Source organism: Haematobia irritans, chromosome 1 (assembly GCF_050003625.1).
Source record: "Haematobia irritans isolate KBUSLIRL chromosome 1, ASM5000362v1, whole genome shotgun sequence".
Classification (NCBI taxonomy): domain Eukaryota; kingdom Metazoa; phylum Arthropoda; class Insecta; order Diptera; family Muscidae; genus Haematobia; species Haematobia irritans.
In genome coordinates, this window is record NC_134397.1 from 36,852,872 (window position 1) to 36,872,702 (window position 19,831).

A 19,831-nucleotide genomic window follows, 5' to 3' on the forward strand; every position below is an offset into this window, starting at 1 on the left:
TATTAATTAAGCCATGCAACTAAAATTGTCCAGATTTTCTTTTTCGCGGAATATTAGATAACGGTATGTGTTCACAGTTGCCACAGTTGGTAGAATGCTACAAAAAATTGTAGATTTTTTACTGTGTGATAGATTGGTAGAATTCTTAATGTTTTGATAGATTTTATTCCAACCATTCATCTCCAACTAAAAGGTATTTCATAAATTTTCGATATAAATAAAATTTTAACAAAATCTTCTATAGAAATAAAATTTTAACAAAATCTTCTATAGAAATAAAATGTTGACAAAATCTTCAATACAAATAAAATTCTTACAAATTTTTCTATACAAAAAAAATTGTTGAAAAAATTTTCTTTAGAAATAAAATGTTGACAAAAAATTCAGTAGAAATAAAATTATGAGAAAATATTCTATAGAAATAAAATTTTGAGAAAATATTCTATAGAAATAAAATTTTGAGAAAATTTTCTATGGAAATAAAATTTTGAGAAAATTTTCCAAAGAAATAAATTTTTGAGAAAATATTCCATAGAAAAAAAATTTTGAGAAAATTTTCTAAAGAAATAAAATTTTATTGTTGTTTTTTATCTCAGCTTAAAGCCATGCATTGACAAAACCACAAGTGTAGCTTAACCAACAGAGGAAAAGTATGCTTGTCAAATTTATTTGGGCAAAGCCCTATAGACTGCAAGATGGTTGGATGTTCAGCTGTTTCGGACATCCAACCATCTTGCAGTCTATAGGGCTTTGCCCAAATAAATTTGACAAGCATACTTTTCCTTTGTTGGTTAAGCTACACTTGTAGTTTAGTCAATGTATGGCTTTAAGCTGAGATCAAAAGCAACAATAACGATTGAAGAGAAGCCAACAATAACAAACAAAACGAATGAAATAAAATGTTGACAACATTTTCTATAGTAATAAAATTTTGACAAAGTTTTCTATAGAAATAAAATTTTGACAAAATTTTCTATAGAAATAAAATTTTGACAAAATTTTCCATAGAAATAAAATTTTGAGAAAATTTTCTACAGAAATGAAACTTTGAAAAAATTTTCTTTAGAAATAAAATTCTGACAAATATTTCTGTAGAACAAAAAAAATTCAAAATTCTCTACAAGAGTAAAATTTTGACCAAATTTTTTATGGAAATAAAATTTTGACAAAATTTTCTCTAGAAATAAAATTTTGACAAAATTTTCTATAGAAATAAAATTTTGACAAAATTTTCTATAGATGTAAAATTTAAGACAATTTTCTATAGAAGTACAATTTTGCGAAACATTTTCTATAGAATTAAAATTTTAACAAAATTTGCTACAAAAATAAAATTGTCAAAAAATTTTCTATAGAAATAAAATATTGTCAAAATTTTCTATAGAAATCAAAATTTTCCCAAATTTTGTATAGATGTAAAATTTGAGATAATTTTCTATAGAAGTACAATTTTGAGAAACATTCTGTATAGAATTACAATTTTGAAAAATTTGCTACAAAAGTAAAATTGTCAAAAAATGTTCTATAGAAATAAAATATTGCCAAAATTTTCCATAGAAATAAAATTTTGACAAAATTTTCTATAGAAATAAAATATTGCTAAAATTTTCCAGAAATAAAATTTTGACAAAATTTTCTGTAGGAATACATTTTTGACAAAATTTTCTATAGAAATAAAATGTTGCCAAAATTTTCTATAGAAATAAAATTTTGTCAACATTTTAGTTTGTTTACTTTAATATATTTTAATATACTAATACCAATTCTTAGTTAAGATAGTATAAATTATCAGACAATAATTGTCGCTTGACTTTGTCTCTTGTTTATTTATTTTTAAAAATATTCTACTAATAAAAAAAAAAACTAATAAAAAAATACCAAGAGGTATTTCATAAATTTTCCATATAAATAAAATTTTCACAAAATCTTCTATAGAAATAAAATCTTGACACAATGTTCTGTAAAAATAAAATTTTTACAAAATTTTCTATCAAAATAAAATTTTGACAAAATTTTCTATCAAATTAAAACTTTTACAAAATTTTCTACCAAAATAAAATTTTGATAATTTTTTGTTAGCAATTAAATGTTGACAAAAAATTCTGTAGAAATAAAATTCTGACAAATATTTCTGTAGAAATAAAATTTTTACAAAATTTTCTATAAAAATAAAAATTAGTCAAAATTTTTTATAGAAATAAAATTATGAGAAAATATTCTAAAGAAATAAAATTTTAAGAAATTTTTCTAGAGGAATAACATTTTGACAAAATTTTCTATAAAAGTAAATTTTTGACAAAATTGTTTATAGAAATGAAACTATGAAAAAAATTTCTTTAGAAATAAAATTCTGACAAATATTTCTGTAGAACAAAAAAATTTCAAAATGTTCTATAAGAGTAAAATTTTGACCAAATTTTTTATGGAAATAAAATTTTGACAAAATTTTCTATAGAAATAAAATGTTGAAAAAATTTTCTATAGATGTAAAATTTGAGACAATTTTCTATAGAAGAACAATTTTGAGTAACATTCTCTATAGAATTACAATTTTGACAAAATTTGCTACAAAAGTAAAAGTGTCAAAAAATTTTCTATAGAAATAAAAAATTGCCAATATTTTTTATAGAAATAAAAATTTTCCAAAATTTTCTATAGATGTAAAATTTGAGACAATTTTCTATAGAAGTACAATTTTTAGAAACATTCTCTATAGAATTACAATTTTGACAAAATTTGCTACAAAAGTAAAAGTGTCAAAAAATTTTCTGTAGAAATAAAATATTGCCAAAATTTTCCATAGAAATAACATTTTGCCAAAATTTTCTATAGAAATAAAATATTGCCAAAATTTTTTATAGAAATAACATTTTGACAAAATTTTCTAGAGAAATAAAATTTTTACAAAATTTTCTATAGGAATACATTTTTGACACAATTTTCTATAGAAATAAACTTTTGCAAAAATTTTCTATAGACATAAAATTTTGCCAAAATTTTAAACAGAAACAAAATATTGCCAAAATTTTCTATAGAAATAAAATTTTGACAAAATTTTCTATAGAAATAAAATTTTGACAAAATTTTCTATAGAAATAAAATTTTGACAAAATTTTCTATAGAAATAAAATTTTGACAAAATTTTCTACAGAAATAAAATTTTGACAAAATGTTCTATACAAATAAAATTTTGACAAAATTTTCTATAGAAATAAAATTTTGACAAAATTCTCTATAGAAATAAAATTTTGACAAAATTTTCTATAGAAATAAAATTTTGACAAAATTTTCTACAGAAATAAAATTTTGACAAAATTTTCTACAGAAATAAAATTTTGACAAAATGTTCTATACAAATAAAATTTTGACAAAATTTTCTATAGAAATAAAATTTTGACAAAATTTTCTATAAAAATTAAATTTTGTCAACATTTTATTTTATTTGCTTTAATATATTTTAATATACTTATACCAATTGTTAGTTAAGATAGGATAAATTATCATACAATAATTGTCACCCGACTTTGTCTCATGTTTATTTATTTTTAAAAATATTCTACTATCTTGTTACCCGTATATTTTATGTAATTTCCGGTAAATGTTTGCGCTTGATTGTTTGAATTGATTTTTTTTGCTACCAATGTCAAATGACTAAAACATATCAACCAATCTGTTGGGTATCCATATTGTATGGGTTCTCTATTAATCATCGCTGGCAAACTTTTTAATTTATTTCCTTTAATTAATGGTTATATTCTTTACTATTATAACTCAAGGGACAGAAGCAGCTACGAAATCAATTACGAATTTGAAAAGATGCAGTACGTTTTGTGAAAACGACTTTGGTGTTCAGTCCTCATCGTTGGTAATGAAAGTGCATTTTTTTAAACCATTTTCTTTTAAAAACTTAAAAGTGAAAATATTTCAATATAGAAAACAGTTAATATATACTTAATACAGGCTTTTTATATGAATTTTTACAACCAGTTTTTGTTTATAAAATTATAATTATTATTAAATACTGATATTTTTAGCTTATTCTGATTTTCATATTTTCGTATTTTAAATGTAATATGGAAATGGTGTAGTCTTACTTACTCGAATATTTGTGATTTGTGACCACAACCTTTCTTAATAGTAACGATATAAATCTATTATGCCATTTGAATAGTAGTATATCATGTAAATTTTTTTGAATAATAAGTGATTTTTATAGCTAACCAATTAATTTAAATGGATGTCACGTGTTTATGCATTCGTCGGAAATCTTACATCACTATTCTACTTACGTTAGATGTAATAATAATATTATTGGCAATAAGTTGGTTCTGGTTAGAATTGTTTTTAAGTCAATTCTTCTAAGGTTTTCGATTAACAGACATTTTTTGTAGTTTTTCTATAGAAATAAAATTTTAACAAAATTTTCTAAGAAATAAAATTTTTACAAAATTTTCTATTAGGTTAGGATAGGTTAGGTGGCAGCCCGAAGTATCAGGCTCACTTAGACTATTCAGTCCATTGTGATACCACATTGGTGTACTTTTCTCTTATCACTGAGTGCTGTCCGATTCCATGTTAAGCTCAAGGGACCTCCTTTTTATAGCCGAGTCCGAACGGCGTTCCACATTGCAGTGATACCACTTAGAGAAGCTTTGAAACCCTCAGAAATGTCACCATCATTACTGAGGAGGGATAATCCACCGCTGAAAAACTTTTTGGTGTTCGGTCGAAGCAGGAATCGAACCCACGACCTTGTGTATGCAAGTCGGGCATGCTAACCATTGCACCACGGTGGCTTTTCTATTAAAAAATAGCAAAAAAATTTAACAAAATTTTCTATTCAAATAAAATTTTGACAAAATTTCTATACAAATAAAATTTTGACAAAATTTTCTGTTGAAATAAAATTTTGACAAAGTTTTATATTGAAATAAAATTTGGACAAAATTTTCTACACAAATAAAAATTTGAACAAAATTTTCTATAGAAATAAAATGTTGAAAACGTTTTCTGTATTTCTATAGAAAATTTTGACAAAATTTTCTATAGAAATAAAATTTTGACAACATTTTCTATAGAAATAAAATTTTTATAAAAGTGTAATGGTTAAGAGAATAGAATACTTGGGCCAATATAACATAGAGCAGTATTAGTCTTTGCATTTTCTTCCACCTATCCTTTAAACATCTCCATTTTTTTTGTCTAAATTCCTATTACCCTCAAACTTCTTAAATCCAATCATTTTACTCAGATCCATGCATTTGAAGGCAATAGAAAAAAACAAGCAATTTCTATTCAAGTATGAATTGATATATTTTTTCATTTTTTTTTTTTTTTGCTAGCCATTCAATTCTTTTCGTTTGCTCTATATAATAGCAGTTTTTTATTGTGCATGCCTTAGGTCACGTTAAAGATGAATACCAATTTAAATCGGCGTCAGATTAGAATTGTTCAATGTTATGGTTAACTTGACCATTGTGGGATAAGAAGTGTATGAGAAGAAAAGAAAATGTCTTGAAGCAAAATCATTCACATAAAATAGGGGGTAATAAATAATGCCAAAAGGGAGTAATGCAATTGAATGTTTTTTCCTTGCCGAAAAGTGCAGAGTATTTAAAGATCATTTGATTTGAATAAAAAGTATAATCGCAGTAAGAAATAACAGGAAACTTTTATTACCTGTATGTGTATGCAGGTCATTGCATGATTTCCTAAGAGGAATTAGGTATGTCTGTCCGTCCGTATGGTTATTTAGATTGAACCCTAGTTGAACAAAGCGAGAATTTTTTTTAATTTTTAGTTAAGAAATAGTCACCAGCAGAGGAAAAGTATTTCTATAGAATATTTTGTCAAAATTTGATTTATTTAGAAAATTTTGTTAAACTTTTATTTCTAACGAAAATTTTCTCAAAATTTTATTTCTGTAGAAAATGTTGTCAAAATTTTATTTCTATAGACAATTTTGTCAAAATTTTATTTATTTCTGTAGAAAATTTTATTACTATAGAAATTTTTTTTCAAAATTTGATTTCTATAGATTTTTTTCTCATTTTTAATTTTTCAAATTCTTCTTTATTAATTTGATTTTTAAATACAATTCATTTAATGAGATTTTATCACAGTAGATATTACAACAAATGAGACTCTGGCTGGCAATATAAGCTATGTCATTTAAGATACATATTATTAAAAGCAAAAACAGGTTAAAGACCTTTATATGAAATTAAACAAAAGTCAAATATTGTTGAAAATTAACATGCATGCACAAGATTATCTAATTCAATAACCTAAAACAAACATATATTTTCAATTTGATAATTTAATAGTAAAAAAAGAAATATTTTAATATACTCGCTCTACACAAGACCTTATCAAACAATAAGGGGAAGTTTCAATTTTGGAAAAATAATTTAAATTTAGCCTTTTGATGAAATCACAAATTTTCTCATATCCAGTTTCATTATGAAGTAATGAAGTAGAGTATCTCCAATTCTTTCCATTGATAATTTTTAAACATTTATTTTGTACAATCTGTAACTTCTCCAAATGGGTCTTTGTAGCTTTGTACCAAACTGGACATGTATATGTTAAAATAGGTCTTATGATACCTTTGAACAGTGGATTCTTATTTTTATGATTCAGCAGAGACTTTCTACACAAAAGCGGCCACAACGCCCTTAACGATTTTAACGATTTGTTACGGATCTCTTCTAAGTGTTTCCCATAAGCTAATTTTTTATCTAACGTGACCCCCAGATACTTGAATTTTCTCTCAAAATTTGGTTTCTATAGAAAAATTTACGAAAATTTTATTTCTGTAGAAAATTTTCCCAAAATTTTATTTCTATAGAAAATTTTTTCGAAATTTTACTTCTATAGAAAATTTTCTAAAAATTTTATTTTTATAGGAAATTTTGTAAAAATTTTATTGCTATAGGAAATTTTGTAAAAATTTTATTTGTATAAGAAATTTTTAATTATATTTGCTTAGTTCGGCTTGAGGTCATGTGAATAAAAACAGATGTTGTTGTTTTTTGAGTTGTATTTTTATATTTAAAATTTTCCAATATTTCGAGACATCTCCGATGCTCGTCTTCAGGGAAATTAATTTAAATTTAAAGAACAGTGAACTTCTTTACAAGGGAGTATATTGTCAAAATTTTATAGCTTAAGAAAATTTTGTCAAAGATTTTATTTCTATAGAAAATGTTGTTAAAATTTTATTTCTATAGAAAATTTTATCAAAATTTTATTTCTATAGAAATATTTATCAATACTTTATTGCTATAGAAAATGTCTTCAAATTTTTATTTCTATAGTTAATTTTGTCAAAATTTTATATCTACAGAAACTTTTGTGAAAATTTTATATCTATAGAAAATTTTGTCAAAATTGTATTTCTATAGAAATTTTTGTCCAAATTTTATTTCTATAGAACATTTTGTCAAAATTCTATATCTATAGAAAATTTTGTAAAAATTATACTTCTATAGAAAATTTTGTCAAAATTTTGTTTCTATATAAAATTTGGTCAAAACTTTATTTTTATAAAAAACTTGGTTTAGCTGATCAATACATTTTAAAATTTTATTATTATAGAAAATTTTTGTCAAAATTTTATTATTATAGAAAATTTTATCAATATTTTATTGCTATAAAAAATGTCTTCAAATTTGTTTTTCTACAGACAATTTTGTCAAATTTTTATTTCCATAGACAATTTTGTAAAAAGTTTATTTCTACAGAAACTTTTGTCAAAATGTTATATCTATAGAAAATTTTGTCAAATGTATTTCTATAGAAATTTTTGTCAGAATTTTATTTCTATAGAACATTTTGTCAAAATTCTATTTCTATAGAAAATTTTGTCAAAATTGTATTTCTATAGAAATTTTTGTCAAAATTTTATTTTTATTTTGACAAAATTTTCTATAGAAATAAAATTTTGACAAAATTTTCTATAGAAATAAAATTTTGACAAAATTTTCTACAGAAATAAAATTTTGACAAAATGTTCTATACAAATAAATTTTTGACAAAATTTTCTATAGAAATAAAATTTTGACAAAATTTTCTATAGAAATAAAATTTTGACAAAATTTTCTATAGAAATAAAATTTTGACAAAATTTTCTACAGAAATAAAATTTTGACAAAATTTTCTACAGTAATAAAATTTTGACAAAATGTTCTATACAAATAAAATTTTGACAACATTTTATTTTATTTTCTTTAATATATTTTAATATACTAATACCAATTGTTAGTTAAGATAGGATAAAATGTCAATATTTTATTGCTATAGAAAATGTCTTTAAATTTGTTTTTCTACAGACAATTTTGTCAAATTTTTATTTCCATAGACAATTTTGTAAAAAGTTTATTTCTACACAAACTTTTGTCAAAATGTTATATCTATAGAAAATTTTGTCAAATGTATTTCTATAGAAATTTTTGTCAGAATTTTATTTCTATAGAACATTTTGTCAAAATTCTATTTCTATAGAAAATTTTGTCAAAATTGTATTTCTATAGAAATTTTTGTCAAAATTTTATTTCTATAGAACATTTTGTCAAAATTCTATATCTATAGAAAATTTTGTAAAAATTATACTTCTATAGAAAATTATGTCAAAATTATACTTCTATAGAAAATTTTGTCAAAATTTTGTTTCTATATAAAATTTGGTCAAAATTTTATTTTTATAGAAAATTTGGTTTAGCTGATCAATACATTTTAAAATTTTATTTTTATAGAAAATTTTGTCAAAATTTTATTACTATAGAAAATTTTATCAATATTATATTGTTATAGAAAATTTTTTCAAATTGTATATCTATAGAAAATTTTGTCAAATGTATTTCTATAGAAATTTTTGTCAAAATTTTATTATACCCACCACCATAGAATGGTGACGGGGTATAATAAGTTTGTCAGTATATATATTCTTGATCAGGGAGAAATTCTAAGACGATATAAGCATGTCCGTCTGTCCGTCTGTCTGTCTGTCTGTCTGGCTGTCTGTTGTAATCACGCTACAGCATTCAATAATGGAGCTATCGTCCTGAAATTTGGCACAGAATCGTCTTTTGTCTGCGCGCAGGTCAAGTTCGAAGTTGGGCTATATCGGGCCATGTTTTGGTATAGCCCCCATATAAACCGACCTCCCGATTTGGGGTCTTTCGCTTATAGAAACCGTAGTTTTCATCCAATTTGCGCGAAATTGAAAATCTAGAGATATTTTGGGACCTTGAAGAGGTGTGCCAAAAATGGTGAGTGTCGGTCCATGTTTTGGTATAGCCCCCATATAAACCGACCTCCCGATTTGGGGTCTTTCGCTTATAGAAACCGTAGTTTTCATCCAATTTGCGCGAAATTGAAAATCTAGAAGTATTTTGGGACCTTGAAGAGGTGTGCCAAAAATGGTGAGTGTCGGTCCATGGTTTGGTATAGCCCCCATATAAACCGACCTCCCGATTTGGGATCTTTCGCTTATAGAAACCGTAGTTTTCATCCAATTTGCGCGAAATTGAAAATCTAGAGATATTTTGGGACCTTGAAGAGGTGTGCCAAAAATGGTGAGTGTCGGTCCATATAATTTTCTTGCACACTTACAAGAGATGTTAACGATTCCTCTAAAACTCAAACAAAAATGGTTCTTATAAATCCAGAATCTGATATAGTCCTCATAGGTGAAATCTTTAAATGTATCTTCGGGAAGTGTCCTCAAATCATCAAGCCCTCCTGAAATTTCAAAGGAAATCCTAATATTTGGTTCATGGTGGTGGGTATTTAAGATTCGGCCCGGCCGAATTTTATTTTTATAGAACATTTTGTCAAAATTCAATTTCTATAGAAAATTTTGTAAAAATTATACTTCTATAAAAAATTTTGTCAAAATTTTGTTTCTATATAAAACTTGGTCAACATTTTATTTTTATAGAAAATTTGGTCAACATTTTATTTTTATGGAAAATTTGGTCTAGCTAATCAATGCATTTTAAAATTTTATTTTTAAAAAAAATTTTGTCAAATTTTTATTTCTATAGACATTTTTTTCAAAATTTTATTTCTATAGATAATTTTGTCAAATTTTTATTTCTATAGAAAATTTTGTCAAAATTTATTTGTATAAAATATTTTCACAAAATTTTTATAGAAAATTTTGTCAAAATTTTATTTCTATATACAAAAAAAGTTTTTCTGATTCAATCACGAAATTAATTGATCCAATTAATTTTTTAATTGAAATGTCTTCAATCACAGAAATGATAGTATCACTTAAAAATATAATTGGCGGTCAATTAAAAAAATTAATTGATACTATTAAGTTTTGTGATTGATTTTTGTTTCAATTAAAAGATTCGTTGAATCAATTAAATTTTTAATTGAATATTTTATAAAATTCAATCAAAAATTCAATTGGAAAAATTTTCGTGATTTTTTTTTGCTGTGTAGAAAATTGTGTCAGAATTTTATTTCCGTAGAAAATGTTGTCAAAATTTTATTTCTATAGAAAATTTAGTCAAAATTTTATTTCTATAGAAAATTTTGTCAAAATTTTGTCTCTAAAGAAAATTTTGTTAGAATTTTATTTCTATAGAAAATTTTGTCAAAATTTTATTTCTGTAGAAAATTTTGTTTTTTATTGTTGGTTTGTTCTTCAATCATATTTGTTGTTTCGATTTCAGCTTAAAACCACTTTCAGCTTAACCAACAGAGAAAAAGTATATTTGTCAAATTAATTTGGGCAAGAGCCTATAGACTGAAGGATGGTTGGATGGACAGCCGTTTCAACCAATTATCAGAATAAATGCGGATAATTCACTAAACCCAATGTAAATTACACTCGAACCTTCCGAAAAATGTTTTCGATAGTCGTTTTTGCCTAAAATAATTTTTTTACAAATAAATTTGGCAGAGATGCTTTTCCGCTGTTGGTTAAGCTACTCTTGTAGTTTAGTCAACGAAGTGATTTTAAGCTGAAATCAAAACAACAAATAACATTTTATTTCTATAGAAAAGTTTTTCAAAATTCTAAAATTTCTAAAATACTCTTTAATGACTTATTTACATTGAGCTTCAAAATTTCTTTATATGTACCTTCAAAATGTATCGTGGGGAGTATGAATTATACTATTATCGTAACATAGTACGTATAATTAATTTTAAATTATTTTTTGGTTTGAGACAATAACGTCTCAGTTTGATATAACATAAACGGCATGCAGGGAAGCAATTGCTCTTAAAATCTAGATTTTTAAGTACAGTATTACTAATATTGTCTAAATTTTTGGCTAAAAATAGAAAATTCATTTATTAAGTTTTAGGTTTTACATTTGACTACTTTTCTCTTAGATAATCATAGAAAATAATCCGAAGGCTATCTTGTATTAACTGTCCTTTTTTTCTGCATATAACAAAATTTCTCAAACTTCTGGCTTTTGTTGCTGTGTTTTATTTTTTTCTAATTTTAAATAAAACTTTAGTCTCTGGTTTTTATTTCATCAACATACATTTGGTCGAGAAATAAGAAACTTTAATTTCAACATATGCCAAAGATGTTGCTTGCCAACACAAACTGTCTTAAACTGGAAAAAACAAAAAAAGACCAGTATGTGAAGAAAACTCTCGAAACAAATATGTTCATTACTTGTATGGATGAAAAGTTTTGAGAGAAAACTTCAACATTTTTAATTTCTTTTTAGAAAAGTTATTTTCTCTTTTGGCTATACATGTTTTATTTCTATAATTCGTCAAGATGATACATTAAGAAAATTGCAGAAAAGTGTATTTTTGTTTTACTTTAGATAATTTATATAAAAATATATTAAACGAAACATAGGTTTTACTGAATTTCATGAAAATGAAATTAGAAATTCATCTTGGTATGGTTTTGTGCAACGGTACGTATAACTGATATAAATATAGCACATTAGTGCGTATGAGTGATTTTATTTTTGGTTGTCCGTCCATCCGTATAATTGCTTTTGAGGCGTATAATTGATTATATTTGTTTAGTTGTCCGTCGATCTGTATGGTAATTTAATTTAGTGGTCGTATCTCTACAACTGATTTCATACCATTCATATTTAAAACTGGGTTCAGACTTAAAACCAAGTAAAATATATAAAAATATAATTATTAGTTTTCTATACTTCTATGATACAACAAGAAAATTAAAAAAATGGTTTTGTGCTATAGAACAAATATATTCCAAGTGGAATGTTTACGTTATGTAGTCAATCCATTATAAATTTAAAATGAAGTAATAGAGTTCGAAATTCTTTTGATTAAGGTTGCATTTAAGTGATATAAATTCTGTAAAATAATGCAATTTTCCATCCGTGCGTATGAGTGTTATAAATACATGACCTAACATCCATGCGTATAATTAATTTTATTTTCGATTGTCCGTTCATCAATAAGTTAATGTATTTCGTACATATCAAACAAACGAAGTGATAATTGTATAGAATTTAAAAACAATGGTTTAGAATTACTTATTTATATGCCTTTTTAATGTATTTATTTTATTTAAAATACGTGGTGGATATATATGTGATATCAAATGAGTACAGCTATGCGTATAATTGATTTTAATTACAGGTCAATACCGAGAAATTTAATTTAAAATTTAAATCGTATTACAACGCAAAGATGTGTGTGAAGATAAATTCGAATTTGAAATTTGCAGCAAAAACTTAGCCGAGACACAAACCAGCACCAAAAATATTTTATAAATTCGAATTTAGGATTTCAAATTCGAATTTGGATTTTTAGTATTTGGCTTATTATTTAAAAACTAAGCCGCGTGCGATATAGAGAGTAGGCTCATTGGAAAGGGCTTGAGCTCAGCTTTCATAATCACAAAAGTCTTCATTAGAAAAGTATTTGTGAAAAGCGAAAATTGGAAAATAAAATTTTCATCAAATTTTTACAACGGGCCCACTGTGCCAAAACCAAGCCCCGTGCGATATAGAGACTAGGCTCATTGGAAAGGGCTTGAGCTCAGCTTTCATAATCACAAAAGTCTTCATTAGAAAAGTATTTGTGAAAAGCGAAAATTGGAAAATAAAATTTTCATCAAATTTTTACAACGGGCCCACTGTGCCAAAACTAAGCCGCGTGCGATATAGAGACTAGGCTCATTGGAAAGGGCTTGAGCTCAGCTTTCATAATCACAAAAGTCTTCATTAGAAAAGTATTTGTGAAAAGCGAAAATTTGAAAACAAAATTTTCATCAAATTTTTACAACGGGCCCACTGTGCCAAAACTAAGCCGCGTGCGATATAGAGACTCGGCTCATTGGAAAGGGCTTGAGCTCAGCTTTCATAATCACAAAAGTCTTCATTAGAAAAGTATTTGTGAAAAGCGAAAATTTGAAAACAAAATTTTCATCAAATTTTTACAACGGGCCCACTGTGCCAAAACTAAGCCGCGTGCGATATAGAGACTAGGCTCATTGGAAAGGGCTTGAGCTCAGCTTTCATAATCACAAAAGTCTTCATTAGAAAAGTATTTGTGAAAAGCGAAAATTTGAAAACAAAATTTTCATCCAATTTTTACAACGGGCCCACTTTGCCAAAACTAAGCCGCGTGCGATATAGAGAGTAGGCTCATTGGAAAGGGCTTGAGCTCAGCTTTCATAATCACAAAAGTCTTCATTAGAAAAGTATTTGTGAAAAGCGAAAATTTGAAAACAAAATTTTCATCAAATTTTTACAACGGGCCCACTGTGCCAAAACTAAGCCGCGTGCGATATAGAGACTAGGCTCATTGGAAAGGGCTTGAGCTCAGCTTTCATAATCACAAAAGTCTTCATTAGAAAAGTATTTGTGAAAAGCGAAAATTTGAAAATGCTTTTTCAACAAATTTTTACAACGGGCCCACTGTGCCAAAACTAAGCCGCGTGCGATATAGAGACTAGGCTCATTGGAAAGGGCTTGAGCTCAGCTTTCATAATCACAAAAGTCTTCATTAGAAAAGTATTTGAAAAGCGAAAATTTGAAAATAAAATTTTCATCCAATTTTTACAACGGGCCCACTTTGCCAAAACTAAGCCGCGTGCGATATAGAGAGTAGGCTCATTGGAAAGGGCTTGAGCTCAGCTTTCATAATCACAAAAGTCTTCATTAGAAAAGTATTTGTGAAAAGCGAAAATTTGAAAACAAAATTTTCATCAAATTTTTACAACGGGCCCACTGTGCCAAAACTAAGCCGCGTGCGATATAGAGAGTAGACTCATTGGAAAGGGCTTGAGCTCAGCTTTCATAATCACGAAAGTCTTCATTAGAAAAGTATTTGTGAAAAGCGAAAATTTGAAAACAAAATTTTCATCAAATTTTTACAACGGGCCCACTGTGCCAAAACTAAGCCGCGTGCGATATAGAGACTAGGCTCATTGGAAAGGGCTTGAGCTCAGCTTTCATAATCACAAAAGTCTTCATTAGAAAAGTATTTGTGAAAAGCGAAAATTTGAAAACAAAATTTTCATCAAATTTTTACAACGGGCCCACTGTGCCAAAACTAAGCCGCGTGCGATATAGAGAGTAGGCTCATTGGAAAGGGCTTGAGCTCAGCTTTCATAATCACAAAAGTCTTCATTAGAAAAGTATTTGTGAAAAGCGAAAATTTGAAAACAAAATTTTCATCCAATTTTTACAACGGGCCCACTTTGCCAAAACTAAGCCGCGTGCGATATAGAGAGTAGGCTCATTGGAAAGGGCTTGAGCTCAGCTTTCATAATCACAAAAGTCTTCATTAGAAAAGTATTTGTGAAAAGCGAAAATTTGAAAACAAAATTTTCATCAAATTTTTACAACGGGCCCACTTTGCCAAAACTAAGCCGCGTGCGATATAGAGAGTAGGCTCATTGGAAAGGGCTTGAGCTCAGCTTTCATAATCACAAAAGTCTTCATTAGAAAAGTATTTGTGAAAAGCGAAAATTTGAAAACAAAATTTTCATCAAATTTTTACAACGGGCCCACTGTGCCAAAACTAAGCCGCGTGCGATATAGAGACTAGGCTCATTGGAAAGGGCTTGAGCTCAGCTTTCATAATCACAAAAGTCTTCATTAGAAAAGTATTTGTGAAAAGCGAAAATTTGAAAATGCTTTTTCAACAAATTTTTACAACGGGCCCACTGTGCCAAAACTAAGCCGCGTGCGATATAGAGACTAGGCTCATTGGAAAGGGCTTGAGCTCAGCTTTCATAATCACAAAAGTCTTCATTAGAAAAGTATTTGAAAAGCGAAAATTTGAAAATCAAATTTAAAAAGAAATATCAAATTGAAAATAAATAAATCCAATTTATTTATTTAGCATATAATGCCTTATTTTAAACAATACTTCGTTAAATTATTAAATTAAATTTGATATTATTTTGTTTATTTAATTTGTTAATTTGACATTACGAAGCAGGTTCAACATTTTCTTTTACATACAAAATGAGCGCTTTTTTAAGAAATGTATGTTATTTTCATTTTTTAATTCAATTGGCAGTACATTAAATAATTTAAGCCAATTATATAATAATAAATATAAAAAATATAAACTCTTAAACGATTGCAAAAAAATATTTCTTCGACTGGTAAAATAATTATAAATAAATAAATAATAGAAAATTATACAATTGATTGTCTCTAACAAAAAATTTAGTTTTCTACCAAAATCAATCAAATTTTTAATTGAAGCAAATTAAAATTAAGTGAAAGTGCCGAAGAAAACAATTGCTTTTTTAACCAAGAATATTTTTTATTTATGATTACTTCTATGATTAATACTATCGTGATTGATCAGTTAAAAGTTTAATTGGAAATACGTTGGTAGTATTTTTTTCTGTGGTCTACTATGAGTTTTTAATTAATTTGTAGGTTTTTGCACAAACAATTTTGTTTACTTTTTTATCACGAAATTAATTGAACCAATTACAAAATTAATCGACACTATTATTTATTTGTAGTTTAATTAATTATAAATGAGTAGTGATACAATAAACAGTTCATTGGCATAATTTAAAAATTAATTGAATCAACACTACAATTGATTGTAAATTCCGAATTAATTAAGTATTTTTGTAATTTGTGATTGATGCTATCTACTTCTTCATGTAAGCAATTTCAATAAAAATAAAATTGCTTCAGCGAAAAAATAGTGTTTTGCCATCGTAGTCAATTACACTTTTAATGGAATCAATTGGATTTAATTGAGTTAATTAAATTTGCGGACAAAATGATTCGGAACCGCGAATCAACAAAATCTTCATCACGCAGCAAAAATACCACCAATATATTTTAAATTAAAGTTTTAATTAATAATTTAATTTAAAATCTATTTAATCATAATTTACTTGATTTCATTATTTATTTAGTTAAAAAAAAATCAATTGCAAAATTGAATTGGAACATCTAATTTTTTAGTTGTTATAGATGATTGATATTATCATTTTCGTGATAGAAAAAAATTTAATCAAAAATAGATTGGAGCAATTAATTTTGCGATGTATACAAATTTTGTTTTTCGTATTCAAACGCAGTGAACATAAAAGTTTATTGATAAATATCAGCTGTTCCCAAAGTGTGAGTCCTACGCAGAAAAAATATCATCAACAAATTTCCTTTGAAAAAGTTGATAGAAGTTGCAAAATTTTCCAATTAATAAATTAATTGATGCAATTAACTTTTTAATCAATATGGAAACATTAAATTAATTAATAACCTTAAAATTTTTAAGTAAAAAACTAATTAATACAATTAAATTTTTAATGAAAAAATTAATTGAGTTTTGCAATCAACATCAATTAAATTTTTTATTTAGTCATTTAAAAAATTAATTCAAATTTGCTCTTGATATCAATTAATTTTTTTAATGTCATTTTCGTGATTTAAGAAATTTCAATTAAATAATTAAATGTATCAATTAAATTCGTGATTGAATCAGAAAAAAAAACATTTTTGTGTGTATACAAAACAGAATATTGACAATATTGAGAAATTGTTTATCCTTTAAATAAAACTTTAAAATTTAATGACATCTATATGGTGAAGACTATTGTGGGTCTGAAAGCTGAGCTCAAGCCCTTTCCGATGAACCTAGTCTCTATATCGCACGCGGCTTAGTTTTGGCACAGTGGGCCCGTTGTAAAAATTTGATGAAAATTTTGTTTTCAAATTTTCGCTTTTCACAAATACTTTTCTAATGAAGACTTTTGTGATTATGAAAGCTGAGCTCAAGCCCTTTCCAATGAGCCTAGTCTCCATATCGCACGCGGCTTAGTTTTGGCACAGTGGGCCCGTTGTAAAAATTTGATGAAAATTTTGTTTTCAAATTTTCGCTTTTCACAAATACTTTTCTAATGAAGACTTTCGTGATTATGAAAGCTGAGCTCAAGCCCTTTCCAATGAGTCTACTCTCTATATCGCACGCGGCTTGGTTTTGGCACAGTGGGCCCGTTGTAAAAATTTGTTGAAAATTTTATTTTCCAATTTGCGCTTTTCACAAATACTTTTCTAATGAAGACTTTCATGGATGTGAAAGCTGAGCTCAAGCCCTTTCCAATGAGCCTAGTCTCTATATCGCACGCGGCTTGGTTTTGGCACAGTGGGCCCGTTGTAAACATTTGATGAAAATTTTATTTTCCAATTTGCGCTTTTCACAAATACTTTTCTAATGAAGACTTTCGTGATTATGAAAGCTGAGCTCAAGCCCTTTGCAATGAGCCTACTCTCTGTATCGCACGCGGCTTAGTTTTGGCACAGTGGGCCCGTTGTAAAAATTTGATGAAAATTTTGTTTTCAAATTTTCGCTTTTCACAAATACTTTTCTAATGAAGACTTTTGTGATTATGAAAGCTGAGCTCAAGCCCTTTCCAATGAGCCTACTCTCTATATCGCACGCGGCTTAGTTTTGGCACAGTGGGCCCGTTGTAAAAATTTGATGAAAATTTTGTTTTCAAATTTTCGCTTTTCACAAATACTTTTCTAATGAAGACTTTTGTGATTATGAAAGCTGAGCTCAAGCCCTTTCCAATGAGCCTACTCTCTATATCGCACGCGGCTTAGTTTTTAAATAATAAGCCAAATACTGAAAATCCAAATTCGAATTTGAAATCCTAAATTCGAATTTGAAAAATATTTTTGGTGTTGGTTTGTGTCTCGGCTAAGTTTTTGCTGCAAATTTCAAATTCGAATTTATCTTCACACACATAACGCAAAGACCCCTTAATTCTTTAATGACAAAAATCTAAATTCTTCCCTTACATATTTTTCTTACAGGACAAAATTTAACCTATGTTTGCACTGAAAAACAATTCCGTTGCGGTAATGGTGATTGCTTGCCGGTACGTTTTCTTTGTGATGGTGAATCTGATTGTGCCGATCATAGTGATGAAATGATACCGGAATGCAGATTTAAAGGTAAGTGAAAAAACAAAAACACACTTAAGCATCAAATCGAATTTGCAATCTACACCATTTGACCATTTCAATTCGAATAAATTGTTGCCTTTTGTCAGTGTAAAAGCTTAATTTAAACCTTTTTTGGGGGTAGTTAAATATAACAATTGGCAATTTTCCTAGCATTTAAACAAAAATAATTGCCTCAAAAGCAAAACTGAAGTATACCAGCACTTTAAAATTGTTACAAAAAAGCAAACTGAAAGAGATTCACTTGAATTGAATTGTTTCTTGTTAAAATTGTTAACTGAAAGCAGAACAAACATGGCAATAATATGGATTGAAAGCAGGATGATAAAATATTACCCCATTTTGGAAATGGTTGAAAAGCAAAAGGAATTATAAAACTAAATTGCTAGAGTTGAAGAAAATGTGAATATAAAAAACAAAACTTATGGTTGTTAAATGTAAAGTGTCCATGGTGCGTATAAGTAATCATAATATTGCCGTATACGCAATATTAATATGGGTACCATGGCGCGTATAAGTAATGATAATATTTTTGTCTTAGGTTAGTTTAAAGTGGCAGTCCGATTAAGATTCAGGCTCACTTAGACTATTCAGTCCATTGTGATATATATTTTCGTCTTAGATTTTGTATAGTATGTAAAAATCTGGAATCCGTCGAACTTCAACCACGTTTACCACTCGTGCCAAACAAAAAACTACAGAAATTTGAAAAACTAAAAAATTAACACAAATTAAAAAAATCCAAATAAAAAAAATTACTATAAATTTGATAAATTTAATTTTCCTCTGTTGGTTAAGCTACCCTTGTATGCTAATCAGCGCATTGTTTTAAGCTGAAATCAAAACCACAATAAACATTTTATTTCTATGGAATTTTTTCTACAATTTTATCACTATAGAAAATTTTTCCAAAATTTTATTTCTATCTAAAATTTTTCCAAAATTTTATTTTTATAGAAAATTTTCCAAAAAATTTCTATAGAACATTTTTCCAAAATTTTATTTCTATAGAAAATTTTTCCAAAAAATGTTATTCTACAGAAAATTTTTGCAATATTTTTCGCACTAAATGTTCTAAAGAGACAGTAGGAACTTATCTTCTGGAGTTTTTAAGTAATAGAATATATTGAGGGGGTCATTTCTATAGAAAAATTTTGTTTCTAAAATGTTATTTCTATACAAAATTTTACCAAACTTATTTCGATAGAAAATGTGGCCAATATTTTATTTCTAGAAAAATTTTTTTCAAAATTTTATTTCCATAGAAAATTATTCCAAAATGTTATTTCTATAAAGAATTTAACTACCTCTTATTTTTGCCAAAATTTTCTTTTTAAATAAAATTTTGCAAAATTGTATTTCTATAATTTTTTTTCCAAAATTTTATTTCTATATAAAATTTTTCG

General features: G+C 26.6%; 1 protein-coding gene across 8 annotated transcripts in view; it reads left to right on the forward strand.

The window, feature by feature from the left end:
• The window catches only part of LOC142220611 (uncharacterized), a 798,617-nt gene that overhangs the window by 142,295 nt on the left and 636,491 nt on the right, over nt 1-19,831 (forward strand). For all 8 annotated transcript variants that reach the window (XR_012717895.1, XM_075289824.1, XM_075289826.1 and 5 more), the window contains exon 2: nt 18,276-18,416. Coding sequence is in view for 7 of the 8 variants with exons in the window: in XM_075289824.1 (XP_075145939.1) it covers nt 18,276-18,416 (141 nt within the window). In the remaining variant the exon portion in view is untranslated. The remainder of the gene's footprint in view (nt 1-18,275; nt 18,417-19,831) is intronic.